The 22,437-nt window shown below is 40.9% G+C and overlaps 2 protein-coding genes across 11 annotated transcripts in view; one reads left to right on the forward strand and one right to left on the reverse strand.

Annotated features, from left to right (window-relative positions):
• Positions 1-12,767, forward strand: part of TMPRSS15 (transmembrane serine protease 15) — a 158,409-nt gene extending 145,642 nt beyond the window's left edge. Inside the window, exons 22-25 of the mRNA XM_060235273.1 lie at positions 6,814-6,995; positions 7,235-7,330; positions 11,658-11,797; positions 12,521-12,767. Coding sequence (XP_060091256.1) covers positions 6,814-6,995; positions 7,235-7,330; positions 11,658-11,797; positions 12,521-12,676 — 574 coding nt within the window. The 3' untranslated portion in view covers positions 12,677-12,767. The remainder of the gene's footprint in view (positions 1-6,813; positions 6,996-7,234; positions 7,331-11,657; positions 11,798-12,520) is intronic.
• Positions 12,768-16,588: 3,821 nt separating this feature from the next.
• The window catches only part of CHODL (chondrolectin), a 57,844-nt gene continuing 51,995 nt past the window's right edge, over positions 16,589-22,437 (reverse strand). For 3 of the 10 annotated variants that reach the window (XM_060234393.1, XM_060234392.1, XM_060234390.1), the window contains 2 exons: positions 21,150-21,252; positions 16,589-17,145 (listed from right to left, as the gene is read on the reverse strand). In XM_060234393.1, coding sequence (XP_060090376.1) covers positions 17,061-17,145; positions 21,150-21,252 — 188 coding nt within the window. In that variant the 3' untranslated portion in view covers positions 16,589-17,060. Of the gene's footprint in view, positions 17,146-18,022; positions 18,138-18,447; positions 18,527-21,149; positions 21,253-22,437 lie in introns of all 10 variants that reach the window. The other 7 variants (XM_060234398.1, XM_060234395.1, XM_060234394.1 and 4 more) reach the window with 4 other exon arrangements.

Consider the following 22,437-nt stretch of genomic DNA (forward strand, 5'->3'; position numbering starts at 1 on the left):
TCCAGCACTGCTTCACTTCTTGCTCTGTCCTGTCACCAACTTGTCTTGTCCATATTCCACTGATTTAGAATAGAAGGCTGTGAGAATCCCTCCCCCCAATTTTTTAACTGGTCCACTTGCATTTGATGGTTTTCCTACTATAGTTCATGTTTCAAGGGACTACCAAATAGGTGAAGGTCAAACTTAATGAACTGAAGATCTCAGACCTCTGTTTCTATTTAAATACTAAATTACAGCTTTGCTATGTCCTGATCCAGATTGGGGCCAGATGGTTAGGGGAGAGGGGTTTAACTCCACATGGTTTTACTAATCAAATTCCCCACACACATTATTACCATTGTGCACCATTATTAGCCTTTTCAAGACAAATATCGTCATTTTGGTTAATTTGACCACAAGAAGCATTGCTAAGGAAAGAATACAATGTATGCAAATGTTTGTTTCTGCCAAGTGATCTGCTCAGCTCATTTGTAACCCACAATTCTCTACCTGATGAACATTAAAGGAACCCAGGTGGACTGTTTATGAATCCAGTGTATTCTACAGAGGTTCATGTTCAAGATACACAAAAGTGTGTGCAGAAAAACTTACATGCACTCTTACAATGCATTTTCAAATGGTTTACTTCTATATCGGCAAAAAAAGCAGTGAAAAGAAATAAGAAACATTTTTATAAATATAATTAAATTGTGTTTGTGACAGTATTGATCAGTTTATGCTGCAGGCCTCATAAATCTATGAAAATCTGAAATTACTTGTCAGAGGGTACCCAGCATAGTGAAAACTGTTTTCTCCTGAAAATACAATTTAATTTGGTAGGTGTTCAGTATATTTGTAACCTCATATCTTATCAGTTACAATGAGGAATGTAAGTAAATCAAGAGTGATCATATACTTTAAATATGTTATGCCAGGCTAAGTGTTCCTACTTTATCAAGAATCAATTGAGTATCTGCATTACTCATCCAATGTGTTGCCAATGGTGTTATTAAAAATGACCTCATATTTTACAAAGGTACATTTAGAATAAAAGCTTTGCTCACAGCGACTTAACCCTAACAGTGCAATTCTAAAAAAACACTTGTATAAGAACATAAGAGAAGTCATGTTGGATCAGGCCAGTGGTCAATCCAGTCCAACATTCTGTGTCATACAGTGGCCAAAAAAACCCAGGTGCCATCAGAAGGTCCATCAGTGGGGCCAGGACACTAGAAGCCTTCCCACTGTGCCCCCCCAAGCACCAAGAATACAGAGCATCACTGCCTAAACAGAGAGTTTCAACAATATGCTGTGGCTAATAGCCACTGATAGACCTCTGCTCCATATGTTTATCCAAACCCCTCTTGAAGCTGTCTATGCTTGCAACTGTCACTACCTCCTGTGACAGCGAATTCCATGGGTTAATCACCCTTTGGGTGAAGAAGTACTTCCTTTTATCTGTTCTAACCTGACTGCTCTGCAATTTTATTGAATGTCCACGAGTTCTCATATTGTGAGAAAGGGAGAAAAGTACTTCTTTCTCTACCTTCTCTATCCCTTGCATAATGTTGTAAACCTCTATGAAGTCACCCCTCAGTCAACATTTCTCCAAGCTAAAGAGCCCATAGTGTTTTAACCTTGCTTCACAGGGAAAGTGTTCCAACCTTTTATTCTAGTTGCCCTTTTCTGGACTTTTTCCAATGCTATAATATCTTTTTTGAGGTGCGGTGACCAGAATTGTACACAGTATTCCAAAAAAAGGCCGAACCATCAATTTATACAGGGGCATTATGATACTGGCTGATTTTTTTTCAGTTTCCTTCTTAATAATCCCAGCATAGTATTGGATGTATGCCTGGTGACTTATCAGTTTTTAAATTGTCTATCAGTCATAGGACCTCCTCTCTTGTCACCTCAATTTGACTCAGGTCTTTCAACACCCCTCCCAAAATCAGCAGTTCTGGAGTGGGCAAACAGTTCTCATCTTCCACAGTGAAGACAAAGGCAAAAAATGCATTCAGCTTCTCAGTCATCCAAGGGCCCCACTGCCTCCCTGGCTGGTTTCCTGCTTCTAATATATATGAAGAGGTTTTTTTATTGTTGGTCTTTATGTTTTTTGCAATATGCTCCTCATAGTCCCTTTTTGCCTGCCTGATCACAGACTTGCATTTTGTTTGCCACAGCCTGTGTTCCCTTTTATTAACCTCATTTGGACTAGCTTTCCACAACTTAAAGGAATCCTTCTTACCTTTTTCAGCTTCCATTACTTTGTTTGTTAACCATGCAGGCTTTTTAAAATACCTATTTGTGCCTTTCCTGACTTGTGGTATATATTTTATCTGAGCTTCTAGGATTGTAGTTTTAAACAGCCTCCAAGCTTCCCCAAGGGTTTTGACCCTATTTACCTTTCCTTTCAGTTTCCTCTTCACATGCCTCCTCATCTCAGAGAATTTACCCCTTTTAAAGTTAAACGTGGTTGTGCCGGTCTTTTTGGGCAACTCCCTATTTACACAAATACTTAAATCAACAACATTATGGTCACTACTCCCAAGTGGTGTAATCACTTTTACATCTCTCACCAGGTCTTGAGCATTACTTAGGACCAAGTCCAAGATTGCCCCAGCCCTGATAGAGGTCTGCTCCACAGAACCATTTGCTCCATAGCGCAGTTATTGAGAGTGTCTAGAAACTCAATCTCTTTCTCCTGACTGGAATATATATTGACCCAATCAATGTGAGGGTAGTTAAAATCACCTATTATGGCACAGTTTTTATGTTTAGCCACTATAATTCTTTCATTATTTTATAATCATCCTCTATCTTTTGATCCGGTGGACGATAACAAAATCCCAGAGTTAAGCTTCCTTTTGGGCCCACTATTTCAACCCAAAGCATTCTAGAATGGAATCTAATTCTCTTATCTTCTCAGCCTTACTGGACCATATACCCTCTCTGACATATAGAGCCACCCCACCTCCAACCTTCCCTCCCCATCCCTCTGATATAATTTATATCCAGGAATCACCATGTCCCACTGATTCTCCTCAGTCCACCAAGTTTATGAAATACTCACAATGTCTATATTTCCCCCCAACACTAAGCATTCCAACTTCCTGATTTTACTTTGAACACTTCAAGCATTTTTATACAAACATCTATAATTTCCCAGGCAAGTTAGGCCCACAACCTTCCTCCTGCTGCCTTGAGACTTTGTCCATACTGTTTGTCACCATCTCAGTGGACCACTCTAATCCATTGCCGGTATAAAAGTAATAGCTAACCCTAGTTAGGGATGACTCATCTCAAAGAGATGATGGGTTAGCTGTTACTTTTCTACCAGCAATGGATTAGAGTGTGTTGGAACCTTTTATCATCTGCTACCAAAATGTTAGGAAATACATGTTAAATTCAGAGGTTTGGAGTGGCAGTAATTGGAGTCGAGGCTTAAGCTTAGCAAAAGAAATAAAGTTTACTAGAAAACATCAGGATAGGGTACTTGGGATAAAACAGAAAAACAATCTAGCTTACCAGCTAGTCTATCTATGTCTTATCTACATGGCTACGTTCTTTGTCTACTCTGTTCTTCTCCCCAAAGAGCATTTTGTCAGGAAGAAGAGCAATAAAACTTGCATACAAGATCAAAGCATTTCACACCTAACATCCTTCCCCAAAGAGCATTTCGTCAGGAAGAAGAGCAATAAAACTTGCATACAAGATCAAAGCATTTCACACCTAACATCCTCTCTGACCAATGTTGTGTTCTCAACTTTTGCCGGCAAAGTAAGAACCATCCCACAATTGAGTTTAGGTCACAATACATCACTTCCTCTATCAGGTAAACAAACAGTTAACTATATAATGGCTGGAATGTACATAGCTTGTATTCCACCAGAGTGGTCCACAGCTAACCCATCATCTCTTTGAGATGAGTCATTCCGAACCAGAGACAATTAATCTCCTGTCGACTTTCCCACAAAATTCAGTTTAAAAACTGCTCTGCCACCTTCTTGATTTTAAGCACCAGCAGCCTGGTTCCTTCTGGAGACAAGTGGAGACTGTCTCTTTTATAGAGCTCCTGCTTGTTCCAAAAAGCATCCCAATGCCTAACAAACTTGAACCCTTCCTTCCTACACCATCGTCTCATCTATGCATTAAGACTCCTGATTTGTGCCTGTCTCTCTGGCCCTACATGTGAATCAGGTAGCACTCCTGAGAAGGTTACCATGGAGACCCTGGCCTTGAGTTTCATGCCTAGCAGCTTAAAATTTTCCTCCAGGACCTCATGACTGCATTTTCCCACATTGTTGGTGCCAACATGTACTACAACCACTGGCTCCTTTCCAGCACTATCTATCAGCCTATCTACAACACACTTAATGTCCGCTACCTTTGCACCAGGCAGGCAAGTAACCATATGTTCAGTATGTGGTTTTGCCACCCAGCTATCAACTTGTCTAAGGCTTGAATCACCTACCAAGACCACGCCCCCTTCTTGTCCAGGGATGGTCCCTTGGTGTGAAAGGATACCCGTTCACCAACTGAAAAAGAGGTCCCTTCTGAGGGCACATTCCCCTTATCCTCAGCACGGTGCCTTGTTCCCTCTCAACCATCATGCTCCCTAGCAGCAGTGGGGCTACCATGTTCAGAGTGGGACACATCTAACAAGCCCCCGAGAGTCTTCTCTGAGTGCCTAACTGACTGTCTCTGCTTCTCCAGGTCAGCCACCTCAGCCTCAAGGGTGCAAACTCATTCCCTGAGGGCCAGGAGCTTCTTGCACCAAGCACACACCCAAGACTTCTGTTCAATGGGCAAATAGTCACACATGATGATGGTGGTGGTGGTGATGATACTGGATTTATATCCCGCCCTATACTCTGAATCTCAGAGTCTCAGCGTGGTCACAATCTCCTTTACCTCCCTCCACCACAACAGACACCCTGTGAGGTGGGTGGGGCTGAGGGTGCTCTTGCAGCAGCTATCCTTTCTAGGACAACTCCTATGAAAGCTATGGCTGACCCAAGGCCATTCCAGCAGCTGCAAGTGAGGAGTGGGGAATCAAACCCGGTTCTCCCAGATAAGAATCCGTGCACTTAACCACTTCACCAAACTGGCTCTCCAAAAATGTGACACTCAGTGCAAAACACTGATATGAAGCCCCTGTGGCCCTTGCTGAGCAGGCTATCCCTGTGGTTCAGCTTTTTAGATGGGAAATAGTTGAGCTGCTGGAACAGGCTGCCCCCTCAGCTTAGTTGTTTCCAGCATGAACCTCATCACCCTGGTTTGGCTGATTTGGCAGCAAGAAGGCCCTTTTAAACAGCTGAGCTCTGCAGAGCAAATTGCTCCCACTGCCCAGCTGTTTAAAGGGCTTCTTGGGAAGCTAGCCCCAAGGGCTGGCTGCCCAAGAAAACCCTTTAAAGAGATGAGTCATGAGAGAGGGCTGGCCCCGCAGCTCAGCTGTTTCCCATCTAAACAGCTAAGCTACAATGGCAGCCTGCTGGGGTGGCTCAGCTGTTTAAAGGGGTTTTCTGGGGCAGCTAGCCCAAAGAATTTGCTGCCCAAGAAAGCCCCTTTAAACAGCTGCTGTTTAAACAGTTTGTACTGCATGGCTCAGCTGTTTAAAGGAGCTTTTTTGGATGCCTAGCATGAGCTGGTTCCTGCCCATCCCTAGTTATTACTCTGCAACCATGTTTGAACAATTTTGCATGAATTATTGTTGTTGTTTTTATTATTATTAATTCACATTTCTTGCAAAGATTTTAGGCAGATTATTGGCTAAAGCAGTGTAATCAGATAGCATAAAACAACCAATGAACAACTCAATTGTACTAGGAATTCAGAATTATAGAACAATAAATTTTAAAAAACTAAGGCAATGGCTACTATAAACAACACAGAGCATAGATCACAAAGTATAAGACCATGTAGTAAAAGCAAAGTGATTCCTACAATAATCATTGCAAGAGACATTCTATTCCATAAAAGTTCTTTCCAGACTGTTTCTTCCTACTAGAGTTCTAGCAGTCATTTATATAAGTTACACCTTTCCATTAAAGTCAATGGAAGGGTTTAATTCTGCTTAGAGGATTACACTGCTAGTAATATAACTCTAAAACCAACAGGTAACTATTTTGCATGGAAGTTTTAAGTCATTGGTTTCCTAAATGCATAAACTGAAAGTATGTTCTCAGAAGTTAGTTGTTCTACAACTTTTGATCTCTAAAGTGCAGGGTTTTTTTCTGAAATAAAATTGTACATATACCTTACTTTTGCATTCAAAAAGAAGCCTGTGTATTTTATTGATCAGTTCACACAACAATGGGCATACCCTTCTTTGCACTTTAAGGTAGCTCAGCTAATATTAACTTGCCTCCCTACCATTACCCAGTCCATTATAGATGGGGTAAGGCAAGGAAATACATTTATTTTGTAGCTGTAATGAATTATAATGCATCTTTACTTACTTGAAATGGTGTGCTGCCCATATATTCGAAAACATATTGGTGCTCCTTGGAGATTTCTTGTGTCAGAGTATGATGGCTATATCCCTAACCTGGTGGTTATATTTTAAAATCCATATACCTTCAATGCTATTTGGAACAGGAAGAGATTGATGAAAACACTATTAGCATTTCTATCAATCCCTACCAGTTTGAGAAAGCAGTATGTTCAGAATATAGAACATAGGTGTTTGGAAACTTCCCTATAGAATCCATGTTGAATTAGAATTGTGGAAGAGAACATTGTACCAATATGGTCAAAATGTAAAAGAAGTGCCATAAATTACATATCACAAATTACACATAGGTGGTTCACAATATACTTTGTAATCCCCAGGAGGAATTTAGTGCCATCTCAGTGGAAAGCAGTACTTGGTTTGCATTCCAGTCTGAATCTATCATATCCTCAAACAGTCATCCAAGAGATTGATCAAATCGTCATAAATCCCCACTACAACAAGCGAACAAAAGATAGCGACATTGCTTTGATGCATCTTAAGTTCCACGTCAATTACACAGGTAGAAGTATATTTTTTCTACATTTGGGACTGATTTAGACCCAGGTCTGAAAAAACTTCAGTAAATTAAGATATTACTTTTTTCTGATAAAAGGAATAATCAATTACAGAGTATTTGGATTCCTCAGAAATTGACCCTCCCTACCAACTGTCTTTGGAGAAGCTGCCTGAGTAATGACATCATAACAGACTGGACACTGGAAACTAGAGTTTTAATTGACTGGTCATCTCTTTCCACAGATTACATTCAGCCCATTTGCTTTCCAGAAAAAAATAAACATTTTTTGCCAGGAACTAATTGTTCTATTGCTGGCTGGGGTAGAACCACCAATCAAGGTATGACATCCCTTAAAAATAAAAAATAAAAAAGCTAACTTTCAGAATCATTAACAGAATCTCCTGCCTCCCCATATTTTAAATGTTATTCTCTGGTGTAATTGAATACTTTGAGTAAAACATGACTTTATGTTTGGAAAGTATACTTCTCATAAATACACTTGTTACCATGGTACAATCCATTATGCTTGAGGACCAAACAACAGACAACTTAGACCCAGTATACCTTAAGGACTCATAAGAACCTACCCATTCACTCTGGTTGTTTTTGGAGAGCCTGCTCCAGATGCCTTTGTTGTCTGAGGCTAGATGGGTGGCAACCCAAGAAAAGGCCATCTTTGTTGAGGTGCCAAAGTTATGGAGCTCCCTTCCCTAGGGAAATCTGTCTGTCCCCATCATTGTCTTTCACCAGGAGGTGAAGACATTGTTTCATTTGGCATACTCCCAGTAAACTGTCCAATTTTGCATTAGCCTATGTCCTGATCTTGTTCTCACCTCTCGAGTTTGTGTGGGGCAGGGAGCAAGTAGGGAACATGCAGCCCTGCCCCAGAGATGCTAATACAGATTCTAGGAAAAAGAGCTGCCCTGCACAGAAGGGAGGCCTTATGGGGGGCATGACGATGGCCACACAGACACTGAAGCTGAGCATTCCTTTTCCTTGAAGTGCATTGTTGCGACCTTTTTCTATCATATTCAGCCTTGCAGCATTTAGTATTAGTGTGTGTTTGTGGTGGGATCTGTTTGCATTTTTTTTTCACCTGGCATGGTTTTGTTATGGCATACCAGAGTGCATGCACCTCAAGGCACCCATTTTCTGTAATTAAACTGGCCTGACTTTAGCTTTCCATCTCCACTCCATCCCTGCAGCCTCTACCTAGGAACAGTACAGTATTTCTGCGCAGTGTGGACCAAAGCGGGAGGGACGTATCCCCAGCAGGGTATAATGACACAGAGTCCACCCTGCAGAACAGCCAGGAGAGCTGATCTCTGCCATCTGGAGAGCAGTTGTAATTCTGAGTGATCTTCAGCCCTCACTTGGAGATTGGCAACAATAGTTCGCCAGGCAGAAATGGCTGGTTTGGAGGATGGAGTCTATGGCATTGTACATGTCTGAGGTTCCACCCCTCTTCAAACCCCACCATCTTCAGGCTCAACCCCTCAAATCTCCAGGAATTTCCCAACCTAGAGCTGGTAACCCTATGTCCTTTCCAGCCAATTATCAGCCTACCTTTCTTGGGCCCCTTGAGTTCAGCTTTTCATCTCCTCCTCCCTTTCTGTGGGACAGCTTTCTCCACACTGGGGACCATAGCAGCTTATATAATTCTCCTCTCCCCTTTTTGATCTGCATAACAACCCTGTGAGATAGGTTAGGCTGAAAGTCTGTGACTGGTCCAAAATCACCCAGTCAGCTTCCACAGAGACCCTGCTCTGAAGTGGTAACTGGTACATCACACTGGCTATCATAGGGGGGGGGGGGCTGCTGCTGAACAGCCAGGTGGCATCAAGTCACCCAGAGGGTGCTGCCAGGCCCAGGGATCTGCACTACAGCCAATGGGACAGCTGGAAAATGCCAGCACTCAAGGGATGGAGGGAGGGAGGAAAGGAGAGAGAGAAAGAGAACACAACTCAGCCAGTCTAAAGAATATATATATATATATTCACACACACAGCCCATCTAAAGAATTTATATACATACACAAATACAATTCAGCCAGTCTAAAGAATATATAAATAAATCTATGGATTAGACCATAGTGACACAAAACAAATGGTTCATCAAACATGGGTGATCTCCCAGGTTTGCAGAGAAATTTGAAAACTATAAAAAGAGTGGGTTATAAAAAAACAAAAACAGAGAATAGTTGACTGTGCAAGCACAGAGAACTCTTCTTAGCAGACACATGAAGAAGAGGAGGAGGAGTATGAGAGGGGAGGAGTAACTTGATGTGGGGCAGTTCCCCCCCCCCCAGACTATCTCAGGAAATGTATTGTTTTTATTGCATTTTAATTTTTAACTGGATTATTTATTGTTCCTATTTTTCCGTAAGTTGCTCTGAGCCCTGCCTTCAGGGAAGAGTGACTAAGAAATCTAATTTAATAAAATAAAACAAATTCCTGCTCAGGTGGCAAAGCTGCAGGATGGGTGACTAGAAGAGTCTCTTCTCACTCAACAGTGTCTCTTCTCACTCAAAGATAATGACCCAAAATTATACTGGGTGTGGCTAAATATGTATGTGTCCTTTTAACTCTTGGTTCCAAATAGAATATCTAGACATTTTCGACTGCTCAGGATTATATATCTGTGAGCTTCTAGTGCTGAAAGGAAAATGAAGCTGTGGGGCAAAGATTAAGCAGCTGGGACAGCTTCCAAGGCAATGAAGATTCAGGGCAGCCAGGAGAGTAACCACCATCACTGACAGCATGGTGGCAAAACTGCAGAATGAGCAAGCCAGGAAAGTCAGTATTACCAGCCAGCCAGGACAGTAACTGCCACAGCCACCACCAGACCCACCACAGGCCTTACTACTATCAGGCCCACCAGGGATGCCTGCCTCACTACCACTGGACCTCCCATGGCTTCTTGCCTCACCATTGCCAGATGGGGGGGCGGGGGCGGGCAGTGACAGCAATAATGGGAGAAAAGGAGCTGGACCAGCAAAGAGCTCCCTCATATTAACCAATGGATTAAAATGTCATTTTGATATCCTATCATTTTCCTCATTATATATATTCTCTTTCATCTTGGCAAATCTGAGCTTCCTCAATGACTGGAACTGGGTGAGACTGTGGTACATCAAACTTTGATCAAACCATCAATCAACTGCTCTTGCATTGCATTGGCTGACTCTGCTCTCCCCCAACCACTGCTGGCCCCAAGACAGATGATAATTGGCTCTCTGCAGAAACTGCTAGGCAGTGGCTGCTGCTAGGCAGCTAACCTTGCTTCCTCTCAGTAGAAAGCAACTAAGCTTAGTTGTCTCAGTAAATGGTGGTGGGAGAGGCCCTTTCAAGTCTCATTTTGGCCTTTGAAGGAAAACTCATTGGTTGACTCTGCTTCTTTCTCCTGCCAGAGTGACTGTTGCTAGCCACCCAAGCTGCTTCTATCAACCAAAGGCAACCAGACTTGGTTCTTGAAGTTTATGGCTCTCCCTACTCTCCCATTGGCTAAGCTGCCTGTCACTCTGCCTTGCAGAGGAGAGAAAGAAAGTCTTCCCTCAACTGACTGAGGGACAGAGGAGGAGAAAAGAGCCATAGAGAAAGTCTTCTCATGACTGGCTGAGGAAGGAGGAGAGAAGGCTTTCTCTTAATTGGCTGAGGACTCCTTTGATTGGCTGATGACTCCTCCTTATCCTGCTCTGGAAGGGAAACAGACAGAAATGGGGGGGGGGTGTCCTGTACCAACAGGCTGGATGCAGAGAAAGAGATAGGGAAGGAAAGTGAGAGAAAGATTGAAGTCCTGTGCTAAAAACCAACAACGTTATCAGAGAGTGTTGTTCTGAAAGGTATCACTAAAGACCTCTGAGGGAGAGCTCCTGACTATGGCTGACAGTTCCTGGTTGGTGGGAAATTCCTGGAGATTCTTTGGTGAAGTTTGGGCTTCAGAGAGGCATTTGCCAAACCCAGGTTCTTGTTATGGAAGCTGACTGGGTGATTTCAGACTGCTCACAGACTTTCAGCCTAACCTGCCTCACAGGATTGTTGTTCAGATCAAAGAGGGGGGGAGAGGAGTATGATGTAAGCTGCTTTGGTCCTCTCCACTGTGGAGAGAGCTGTCCTTTCCCTAGGTGAAGGCTGCAGGAAGGTGGGAGACGATGAAAAGCTGAAGTCAGAATGGCAGATAAAAGGAAGGAAATAGGGTTGCCAACTTGAGGGTAGGACATTCCTGAAGGTTTGTTCTGTTCCATGGAAGAATTGGACTCCCAGATGGGACTCCCAGATCTGTTCCATGGCAGAATGGGTCTCCCAGATTCTAGTCTGACATTTTAACCACTACACCACACAGAGTCTCAGTGTGTTTCTGATTCTGCATGTTGTCCAGGGTTTTGAGCTGCCTCATTTTCATCCTTACTACTAATTCTTTGGGGTTTTTGTAAAATTATGTTGTGTGTGTATGATTTATACACAAAAATGTGGGAAATTTCTGTAGTCTGACAATCAGGATATAGGTAGTCTTCATCAAATATATCTGGAGCTGAACAAGTAACACAGACAGCCCAAATCATTCATTGATTAAAAAAAAAGTCCTGGGATGAATAAAACTATTGTTTAGAGAGTTGTGTACTCTCTTGGAATCAGGCTGGCTAACTTTTTTTTTCATATTTAACAGGTTCAGTTGCAAGTATCTTGCAGGAAGCTGAAGTCCCTCTTATAACACATGAAAAATGCCAGCAGCAGATGCCAGAATACAATATTACTGAAAATATGATGTGTGCTGGGTATGATCAAGGAGGAATTGATTCCTGTCAGGTAAATTGAAACAGATGGAGAGCAATCCTAAACAGGCCACTTCAGAATGCTGCTCATATCTATTCAAATAGGCCTGGTTCCCAGGAAAGTGTTTGCAAGATTTCACTGTATGTCTTCTCTCCTGACACTACAGTATAATTAATGAAAGCATGGCTCATTGTGATATTTTCTGATCCTTAATTGTGGCATAAATACTTTATACCATAGTTTGATACTGATTCATAGTAAAGTACTGCTTATCTCATCAGCAAACGAATCTTCTTTTTCAGCAGTGATGCCATCATTTTACCATTTGCAGTTGTAGTCCTTTATTAGTTTAACATCCTTGCTTTTTATTTTTAGAGAAATACAGTTCTAGGCAACAACTAAATCCTACACCCTGGGGGGAATAAGAAGATACTATAGATACTGTTACAGGGCATGGGCTGCTGTCAAAACCAATGTGCCTTTAAAGCTTTTCTGCAGGCTAAGAAAAGCATTATCTTTTTCAGTGACACTTACAAAGCCCTTGTGACACAACCTTCATGCAAGCTCAAAAGAATTAGCCTAAAATAAGAACTAGAGCAGAGGGCTGCATTAAGACTGCACATAACTGACAGATCTCTGACTGGATGCTTAAGACTACTGACAAATCTCATTTTAGCTGATCAGACATATTTCATTTCCAACAAAAAGATTGCATGGAAGAAGGTTTAAAGGTTGCATTTCTATTTGGCATTCCAGGGAGATTCTGGTGGGCCCTTGATGTGTCCAGAGAATGAAAAGTGGCTGCTGGCTGGTGTGACATCCTTTGGCTATCATTGTGCTCTGCCTCATCGCCCTGGCGTGTATGTGAAGGTTTCACAATTTGTTGACTGGATGAAAAAGATTATTCATTAGCATTTTTAATAGTGAAATCACATGAATTCAAGGCATGAAGGCATACCATTTAAACAGGACTTGGCAAACAGTATGTTAACAATTTTCTTTGTTGGTAATCCTCAGGGGGGGTTTTCTGGAAAAAGAGGCGCCAGAACTCTTAAGAGGAAAATGGAGAAAAACAAAGGTGCTCCTCATGAACTTTGAAAAAAAAAATGAGTATTTTGTTTCTACAAAGAGTTTCCAGAACTCCATTCCAATGCATTCCCCAGAAAAAACGCCCAGGCAATCCTACTGATAAGAGTCCCACCTCTGTGCTGTCCAAAGAACCGTTTACTTCCATGCATGTACTATAATTAAGATCTTCAGCAGCTGTTTGACTGGCACCTCACCTTCATTTTAGATGCCAGATGAAAACTATTTTGTTCACAAAGGTTTGAGCCCCCCCCCCTTTTTGGTGGGGGCATGGTTTTTATGCATGGAGAATTTTTAAAAAAGATTCTCTGTCAGCTATTGTAAAGGGCTGTATTTCATGTGATCTTGAAAATGTTTAAATTAGTTTTAATGGCTTACATTGCATATTGTTAAATATACTTTGGGTGCTATCTTAGAGCCCAAATGGAGAAAGAAAGAAGACAAGCAGCACAAATGCATGACCCTGCAGTTCTAATTAAGACAGTGACATGGGGAAATGAAGGTCTTTCAATAAGTAATTAACTTCTTCAAGATGCAGTGATGACCACTAAAGTTAACTTTAGAAGAGGGTTAGTCTTAGATGAGTTCATAAAGCAAATAGCTTCATCAGTACCTGTTACCCAGGATGACTAAATGGAACTTTCCTATTTGGATACAGGAAAACTCTGAATACCTGATGTAGTAGAGGAAGGCTTTCATCACCATGGCCTACTTCTGGCCTTCCTGGGATATCTAGTTGGCCATTGCGGGAAACAGAATTTTGGAGCAAATGAAATCACTGATTTCATCCCAATGGTTGATCTTATGAGGTTAATAAAAAAACCCCTGTGCTATGCTAAAAGACACCCATATTTATGTTCCCGTTGCATTCTGATTGTGATAAGAGATATTTCAATAACTTTTTGAAAATTCAGTAATAATTTTTTTACAAGCTCATAATCATTTTATTGAGCTCTGGGGTTCTGATAACAGAACAATAATAAAGAACTCCTGTACCATTTTCCAGTAAGGGACAAGAACCAAGGAGCTATATGGTTAGCAAATGGGTAATGTGTATCTGTAAGATCATGTTTAAGAACCAAAACATAAAATGGAATATTTATAGATTATCATTTGAATAATCATAAAAATAGTTAGTTTCTGCACTGCATATTAAAATACCCAACTTCTTGAAAATTCAGTAATAATTTCTCACAAGCAATAGTAATTTATCTTATGCTCTATCTGTCTCATCTTAAATGTGGATACTCTGAGAATACATCCAGGGGATGCAGGAGGTGGGAAGGGGAGGGACCTCATTAGGTATATTGCCATATAGGCTATTCTCCAAAGCAGCTATTTTCTCAAGAAAAACATATTTCTGTTGTCTGGAGAACAGATGAAATTTCAAGAGATCTCAATGCTTTAACTGGAAGTTGGCAACTACATTACATCCCAAGGATAATTCAAAATAAATAAAACATAACAGTATCTGATTGTCTGTCTCTTGCATTACATCCATTTTGATTCTGAGATCTGCAACAAGTACTGCCAACTGAAAGCTTCTGTGATATAATGAAAAGGGTGCTGAACCTGGTTTCAAATCCCCACTCAGCCACTAAATTCATCAGATGACCTTGGGTAGTCATGATGTTTTAGTGTAATTTACTTCATAAGGTTGTTGTAAGGGTAAAATGGGCAGAACCATCTATACAACTCTCAGCTCATTGGTGGAAGAATGAGATAAACAAAATGTAACAAAAAAATGAACTGTGGTCTATCTGAACCAAAAAAGTACTCTTCCACTAAGTTGTTGTTGTCTTTCCAGTGTAATCAAAGAGTAAAAGCTTTTCAAGGCACCATTAAAGCAGCTATATCAAAGAGACAGTTTGGGTTCAAATACCAGAGTTTAAATTTTAAGGGAAACAAATACAGCACAAGAAAGAGAGCTTAAAAGAAAATTGACAATAGCTTTAGGCAAATTAATTTTGCATTAGATGAAGAAAGTTTGGAAGTGAACTCGAAGGGGACTGGCTATATATTGTTTGGTTTGCATGTTATATGTTAGATTGATAAACAACACACTTGATTGGTGGGACGCTAAAAAATTCCAGGGCTGTGGAGATAGTTGGAGACAATTGGTAGGAGAGGAGAGGTAACTGAAGAAAGATCACTGGCACAATAACTGCAATGTGAAAGGCTATGCAGGAGGAAAAGACCAGAACTCTGTTACTGGAGAATACAAGGTATTACCATTGTTTTTACACCATAAACCTAGTTCTTAATATTTATACAGAAAAATTTATACCATTTTTATTTTTTCAAAACATCAGTTTGTTTTAAGTGATTCAAATGATGTTTGCATTGAATTAATTTGCCATAGGAAGAATGATTCATGGTGACAGGTGACTCTTGACAAGCTGCAGAGCCCAGGCGCAGGGGGGGTGGAAGGTGAAGGGATGGGAAGGGAAGGGAAAGAAAGGGCAGGTGACAGGCAGCAGCAGTGGCTTGGGAAGGAGGCAAGAGCAGCGTCTCTCAATGCTGCTGCAGTGGTTTTCCCTGGCCAATCAGCTAATCGGTGGGAGGGGGGAGGAGACGGGGGGCAAATGAGGGAGGAGGAAACGGGGGAGGAGGAGGTGCCACGAGGGGGTGGTGAGGCTGCGTGGTTCATTGAAAACAGGCCGTGGCCCAGGACCGGTCCCCGACCCGAGGGCTGGTGTGGTGACCTCTGATTTAGAGTATGGTACAGAGAAAGCACAACCAAACTTGTTTGATTGCTTGTTTAAGTCTGGGTAGGAGTATGTTTTCGTCATATTTTAATTGTTATTCTACTCCATCTTGTTCATTTATTTTGCATTCCTTCACTGTCTTTGTTTCTTGACTTGGAATGTTAATCATGATCCCTTATGAAATGTGCTCCATCAGGGACTCATACCCAGAGTCCTCAGTGATCTCTAACAGTTAATCTGGATTGGTCATGCCTTTGTTAGATTAATGGCTCAGAATGGTAGGTTAACAACCATTAGAGATAGCAAAATGATCAGGGAGCTAAGTATCCAGAGGACTTTATCCAGCTGAATGGAAGATTAAGGTGTTTGCCAGTGTGTGCAAAGAAAAGGGAACATCTGCTACTTAAAACAAATGAAATCTATTTCAATATGAAACAATTAAAACCCATGGTGCCTAAAAGAAACAGCTAATTTCTAGAAAAACAAAAGGTGAATAATTAAACCCAAACATTAACTCAGGGTGCAGAGGCACACTTCTGATTACAATTACATCTGCTTGCACTTAGAATAGAGGAGAAGGATCTTTTTCATCCCCACTGTGCATAGGAGAGATTAATGTTCCTTATTATTGGACTCTGCCATATGGAGGGAAACCAAAACAATAGGTCATAATGCCAGCCTTTTACAACTCTTGGAAATTAAAGTTATTTTTTTCACATAAAGAACCATATTTTAATGGGTTAAAAATAGATTACCACCCCCAAAAGACATTAAGAACCATAAAATAAACATCATAGTGACATTAAAAATTGCCTTATTTTAGACTTTTTTTGGGAAAGGAACTTGGGAGTAATGGAAGAGGGCTTTTCAAACTTTAACAAACACCAAATAATGGAACATTTACAAGTTTGTTCATTCTTAACTGCAGGTGATTCTCACAACACTTTCAAACACTTTTACTGAAGTGGATGAAAGTAAGAATAACAATGAGATCACTTTTGGTGCCATATAAATAATCATACAATCAATATTTTATCAAACTTTTATGCAAAGATAAATTACTTTCTTACACTGTAAATTTATACTAACATAAGATACAGTACATCAATTAAGGTACAATGTATGAGAAACTAACAAGGGGGGAAAGGTTAAATTTAAACTAGAAATAATTGTTTTAGAACTGACATATACAAGTGGACATATATATTCGCATATATATTCCAAAGGCTTAGTCCATCTCCTTGCTATCTGTAGCAGAGTCATTTTCCTTAGCAAAATAAATGCATTCTTTTCCTTTTAAAGTGGCACATTTTGCTGCTGAATTAAAAATAAAGCATTGCATATAAAAAAAGATTTGAACAGTTGCCTCAAGAGGGAGCTTCTAGTTCGTGTTGCTGATCCTTTGCAATTTCAAGCCATTCCAAGCTAATATCTGACATGACAATATAAGAGATCCTGCCTGTAAAAAAAATGGTATTCCTCCTCACTTTTGAGTCATATCTCTATACCTCCATGCTACTATCTTTCCTGGGGTTCTTTGAAATCCATAGCGTAGACTGGTCCGGACTAGTTTTTGTTCTTCCTTTACTGAAAAATCAAAAACACATGTGTATGTTTATAGATCTACATGATGTATATTCCTCTCTCAGATTTAGCTAAGGATACGATAGAATATCAGTGATAAGGTAGAATTGATTATTCTAAACAGATGTAGAATTGCTTCTATTATTGAATATGTTTTATTTGGCCACCTGTAAAAAACATTATGTACATAGCCACAAACTGATTTTAGTCTTTACATTTCATGCTAAGAGAACATACTAAGGCATTCCATAGAGCATACACTGCTTCATGGATCAACATAGTTCATCTACAGATTTCTGGGGATAGATGCCCATTCTTGGACTCTGCTAGATCCAGTAATTTACCATACCAACATTTTGGATTCTCTTTCCATAAGTGGGAAGACATTTCTATTTGTACAAGAGGGGGGAAATGATTTCTGCCAAATTCCCCTCCCCCTTTCGCATTGTGGAATGCAATTATTTATCAATTCTGAAAGTCTCATGACCCTCACAGAAGGCCTTTTTTCACAGACTGAAAGGAGACAGAGCATGGAGGGAAAGAGAGAAACATATCATTCTATAAGTGAAGCACTATTCACCTTTTAAAATGCAACCCAAAGAATGTATTTCACATGTAGGCATTGTTTCACATGCTAACTGTTCAACATCAGGAGTACTTTAGACTTACCTGTAAAATTGTATGACATTTTTTCTGTTAATAACCTGATCCAAAGCTGTTTGTAAGTGATCCAAAATTCCCAAATATCTACTAATTACCACTGCATTTGGATCAGACCTAAAGTCACTGTACATTATGATTAATAAAGTGGTGTTAATCCCTCAGTCCAAATATACAGTGCTTGGAAACCAACTTGCATATAAGGACATTTCTCTGTTACCATAGGTTTCCTTTATTCTTTTCCAGCACTGCCATGGCAGCTGCTTTTCCATGACTTCACTCCAGGACACTGCTGCACCAATCATGGAAGACCTCTCATTCAATTGTTATCCAGCCTAGATCAGACAAGACAATTGGGTGTAAGGACCCACACAACGTATACCACACGATTGGTGTCAGCCCTTTAAACACAATACTAACACTGTGGGATGAAGCCAAGGAACAGTGGCTGTAACAATGTATGTGTTGTAGAAACCTATACTATAAAGAACATCCATAAGTAATATAATCATAACTTTCAAGCTGAATGAGACCAGGTCAGGAGTTTGTGCAACTTCTCTGAGGAGAGCATTGAATAATTTGAGGAAATTGTCAGGAATTGTAATTCCAAATTTGAAATACAATCATACAAACTGAGAAATATACCAAGTTAGAATCTAAACTTTCTGCAAGGCATTCAGATGATAATGGAGATGTGTCATTGAGGCAGTTTCTCCTTGCTTCCCTGGAAGAAAGGAAAGGGAAAGTAGCTAAGCATGAATGAGGTGTTGGTTGCCATGAAGCACACGGAAAATGCTTGGCATTATTGCCACTTTTATGAGAGGACAACACAGAGTTTTCCAGGCCCTAACTTTGGCTTTTAATATTACCAAGGGGTATCATCATAAGTTGTTGTGTCCAGGGCTTTTTTTGTAGAAAAAGCCCAGCAGGAACTCATTTGCATATTAGGCCACACACCCCAACATCACCATTGTTTTACATAGGGCTTTTGTAGAAAAAGCCCAGCAGGAACTCATTTACATATTAGGCCACACCTTCTGACACCAAGCCAGCTGGAACTGAGTTCCTGTGCATTGCTGCTCAAAAAAAAGCCCTGGTTGTGTCTATAGGAGCAAGAATGCTTGCACAGGGGATTGGACCATATGAATTTGTTTTTTAAAGAAGCACTTTCCTCTGGCACAAGATGCCTTCTTCTGAGACAAGAGTTTAGTGTTGGGGAAGGCACCTTATGTCAGAACAATGTACTATCGTTAGCAGAACAGATCCATTAGAACACCCAGGATATTGTGTCAGCTTTATCTGTCTCAAAGTCAGGGGTGGAATTCTAACAGAAGCTCCTTTGCATATTAGGCCACACACCCTTGATTTAGCCTAATAAAAAGAGCCATGTAAGCTCTTGGAGGATTGGCTACAACAGGGGGTGTGGCCTAATATGCAAAGAAGCTCCTGCTAGAATTCCACCTCTGCTCAAAGTTCTATTCAGACTTTCCTGCATCATCATCCAGTTGTCTCCACATCCAAAATCCACATCATTGGGTGCTACTGATAAAGGCAATGATACAGGAGGAAATAACATAAGTCAGTCTGATCATGTATAGTGCTGCTGGCTGTTTGAACCGTATGCTGGTCTAAAGACCATAGTAAACTAGCAGTGTTACCAGTGGGAGACCTACATTGCAAGTCACACCAACAGAGATGAGCATGAATCAGCTCAAAAACAAAACAAAGGTAAAGGTAGTCCCCTGTGCAAGCACCAGTCGTTTTCGACTCTGGAGTGACGTTACTTTCACAATGTTTTCATGGCAGACTTTTTACAGCATGATTTGCCATTGCCTTCCCCAGTCATCTACACTTTTCCCCCCGCAAGCTGGGTACTCATTTTTCCAACCTCGGAAGGGTGAAAGGCTGAGTCAACCTGGAGCTGGCTACCTGAACCAGCTTCCTCTGGGATCGAACTCAGGTCGTGAGCTGAGGGCTCTGACTACAATACTGCAGCTTTACCGCTCTGCACCACTGGTTGTGATTAATTGTGGCCAGTCTGTGGTTTGTGAACTGAAGTTTGTGGCAAGTCAACGGGCATGAACATCAAGGGGGTTGTGGCAGTTTGTGAATGGATACTTTTCCAGACAGTCTTCATTCAATCAAAATGCTTACCAAACTTCAAAACAAAGAGGAAAGAGATTGTAGAGGAACAGATGGCAGGGTGAGGTTCCCTGTACATTTGGTGTGTGTAGCTTGTAGGGGGTCCACTCTACATGCACTTTTGAACCCACACCTGACATTTCTCCCCAAAGTACTTTCCTAGGAGCACCTTCTTTGGGGGACCATAACTCAGACCCCTTAAATGCAATCTGCACATAACCTGGAGGGCTTGAAGAGGAGCATGAAGGTCCCCTGTGAGTTTGATGTCTCTAGCTTGCACATGGCCTGTTATATATAACCCTGAACCTCCTGAACCTATGCTGCTATTTTCCCAGAAAACATTCCTGGGGGCCGTAACTTAGATCCCGTAAATTCAATCCTCACTGAACTTGGAGGGCAAATAGAGGACAGTCATCCAGAGATCCCCTGCAAGTTTGGTGTCTCTAGCAGGCTGGGGGGCGGCATTCTACTGCATCAAGAACCTTACAAACTGAACTGGTTTGTTTGGCACCTAAACATTTGTGGCAATCCATGGCTCACAAATTTGGGAATATCATGAACCATAAACCTAAATAAATTGTATTTTCCTGGTTTATGTCTATCCGTATACACCTAGCTCCATTTGATCTTGCTCCTTCTTGTATGTGGCTGAGACTAAATGCACTGGCTTCATATAGTGTAGAACAACAACCATAATATTCTGACAGGAAGCATAATATGAATGAAGGGAATGTGCTGGTCCAGCCTTGGAAAATAGTCATATATCTTGGCTCCACAATAAGTGCTTTTTTTTCAAAGGAAAGATGTGCAAGTAGAATAAAAAAGATGATAAATTCAGTTTTAAGTTGGGGAGCCACTAAACCAATATATATTAAGTACAGTGCCTTTTCCATATGTATGGGAAAGTAACTTTTTACAGCCATTCTAGCAGAATACTGTTTTTGCAGTAAGTATCCAGAATTTTGTTGGATACATTCATCATTAAATCCTGCAATATGTAGATCCATTGTTTTGCTGCATCATTAAATATGTGTTTCCATTATTCTAATATGCAACACTAGGACAAAGTTAGTTTTGCAATGAAAATGTGAATGACTTTGCATTGCATATAGAATGGCTTTGAAAAATGAATAGCTTGCAAATGGAAGTATGGATTTCACAGTGCATGAGCCCAAAATCCAGTCTTGGCTATATATAGCATTTACCTTTTATGCAGCATCTGGAAACAGCAAGTGCCAAAAGCCACTAATATCAACAAGAGCAGTGGTATAGTTGGTATAACAACATAAATGAGATTGGGAATTAAACCTACAAGAAAAAGGGTCTCATTAATGCCTTTTATTTGAGTATTTAGAACTGCATTTCTGACTAAACTATATGGAATGTCTCTTTTGTAGCACTCAATATATACAAATAAATACAATCAGACAAAGAGCTCTAAAGCCAGTTGTTCACACACTCAATTATGTACAATCTAGGGGTGTCAAACACCCGGCCAGTAGCCAGATCTGGCCCACCCAAGGCTTTGATCAGGCCCACCGGGCTCTTTTCTCTCCCCTCCCCACTCCTGTCCTTACCCTTTGAAGCTCCCAGGCTCTTACAGCTCCCAGGCTTTTTGAGGCTTCCAGGCTGAGACTCTTTCAGTTTCAGCCTGGGAGCTTCAAAGGCTCTTTGAAGCACCCTTTGAAGCTTGCAGGCTGAGTCCCAGGTTCTTCCTGCCTTTCTTTGCTGGCTGCTGCAAGGAAAAAGTGGGGTGAATTTTAACATCCATTTCACATTTCCCTTGCAGCTTTGTCTGTACTCTGCAATGGTTTCAAATGGAGTGGAGATGGTTACTTTTTCCAGCTTTCTTATAGCTAGCTGAAACTCATGCTTCCTGGAGTTGTGTCCTTGCAAACAAGGGTTGATGCTTTCAACCAGCTTATCTCTCCTGAATGGACGTAACCTAGTGAGTACTCTAATGTGGGAACCCACAGCCAAAGGGGGATATTATACTGGAAAGGCTTTGCCGATCTGAGTAGACTGGTGGGGAGAAGTTTACAATGCCATTTCATTGTTTCCACATAGTCAGAGCCTTGTGCTTTTTCTTGATGTTTTATTTTAAAAATTACATTGCTGAATTCCACTAGTCCCCCACCTTTCCAACTTAAACAATTGGAAGAGTTTTAAGCATGTTTGTATTTTAAGTTTTAAAAAATATCTTTAATTGGATTGGTCTGTGTCCATTATAAAGTTTATATCTCCACTACCTGGCATATTTTATGACACTCATGGCCCAGCCCCACGAAGTCCCATTTGTGTCAGATCTGGCCCTTCTAACAAATGAGTTTGACACCCCTGTGTACACCATAGTCCAGGAATGTTTATGTCACTCTTGCTAGGCTTTAAGGTGCCACAGGATACAATAGTGTTTAGAGTTTTCAAATAATATTTTAGAGCAGCAATTGGTAACAGCAGACAAAAGCCTTAAACTTTAAAACTTGCCTGCAACTA

This window comes from Heteronotia binoei, chromosome 3 (assembly GCF_032191835.1).
Source record: "Heteronotia binoei isolate CCM8104 ecotype False Entrance Well chromosome 3, APGP_CSIRO_Hbin_v1, whole genome shotgun sequence".
Lineage (NCBI taxonomy): Eukaryota > Metazoa > Chordata > Lepidosauria > Squamata > Gekkonidae > Heteronotia > Heteronotia binoei.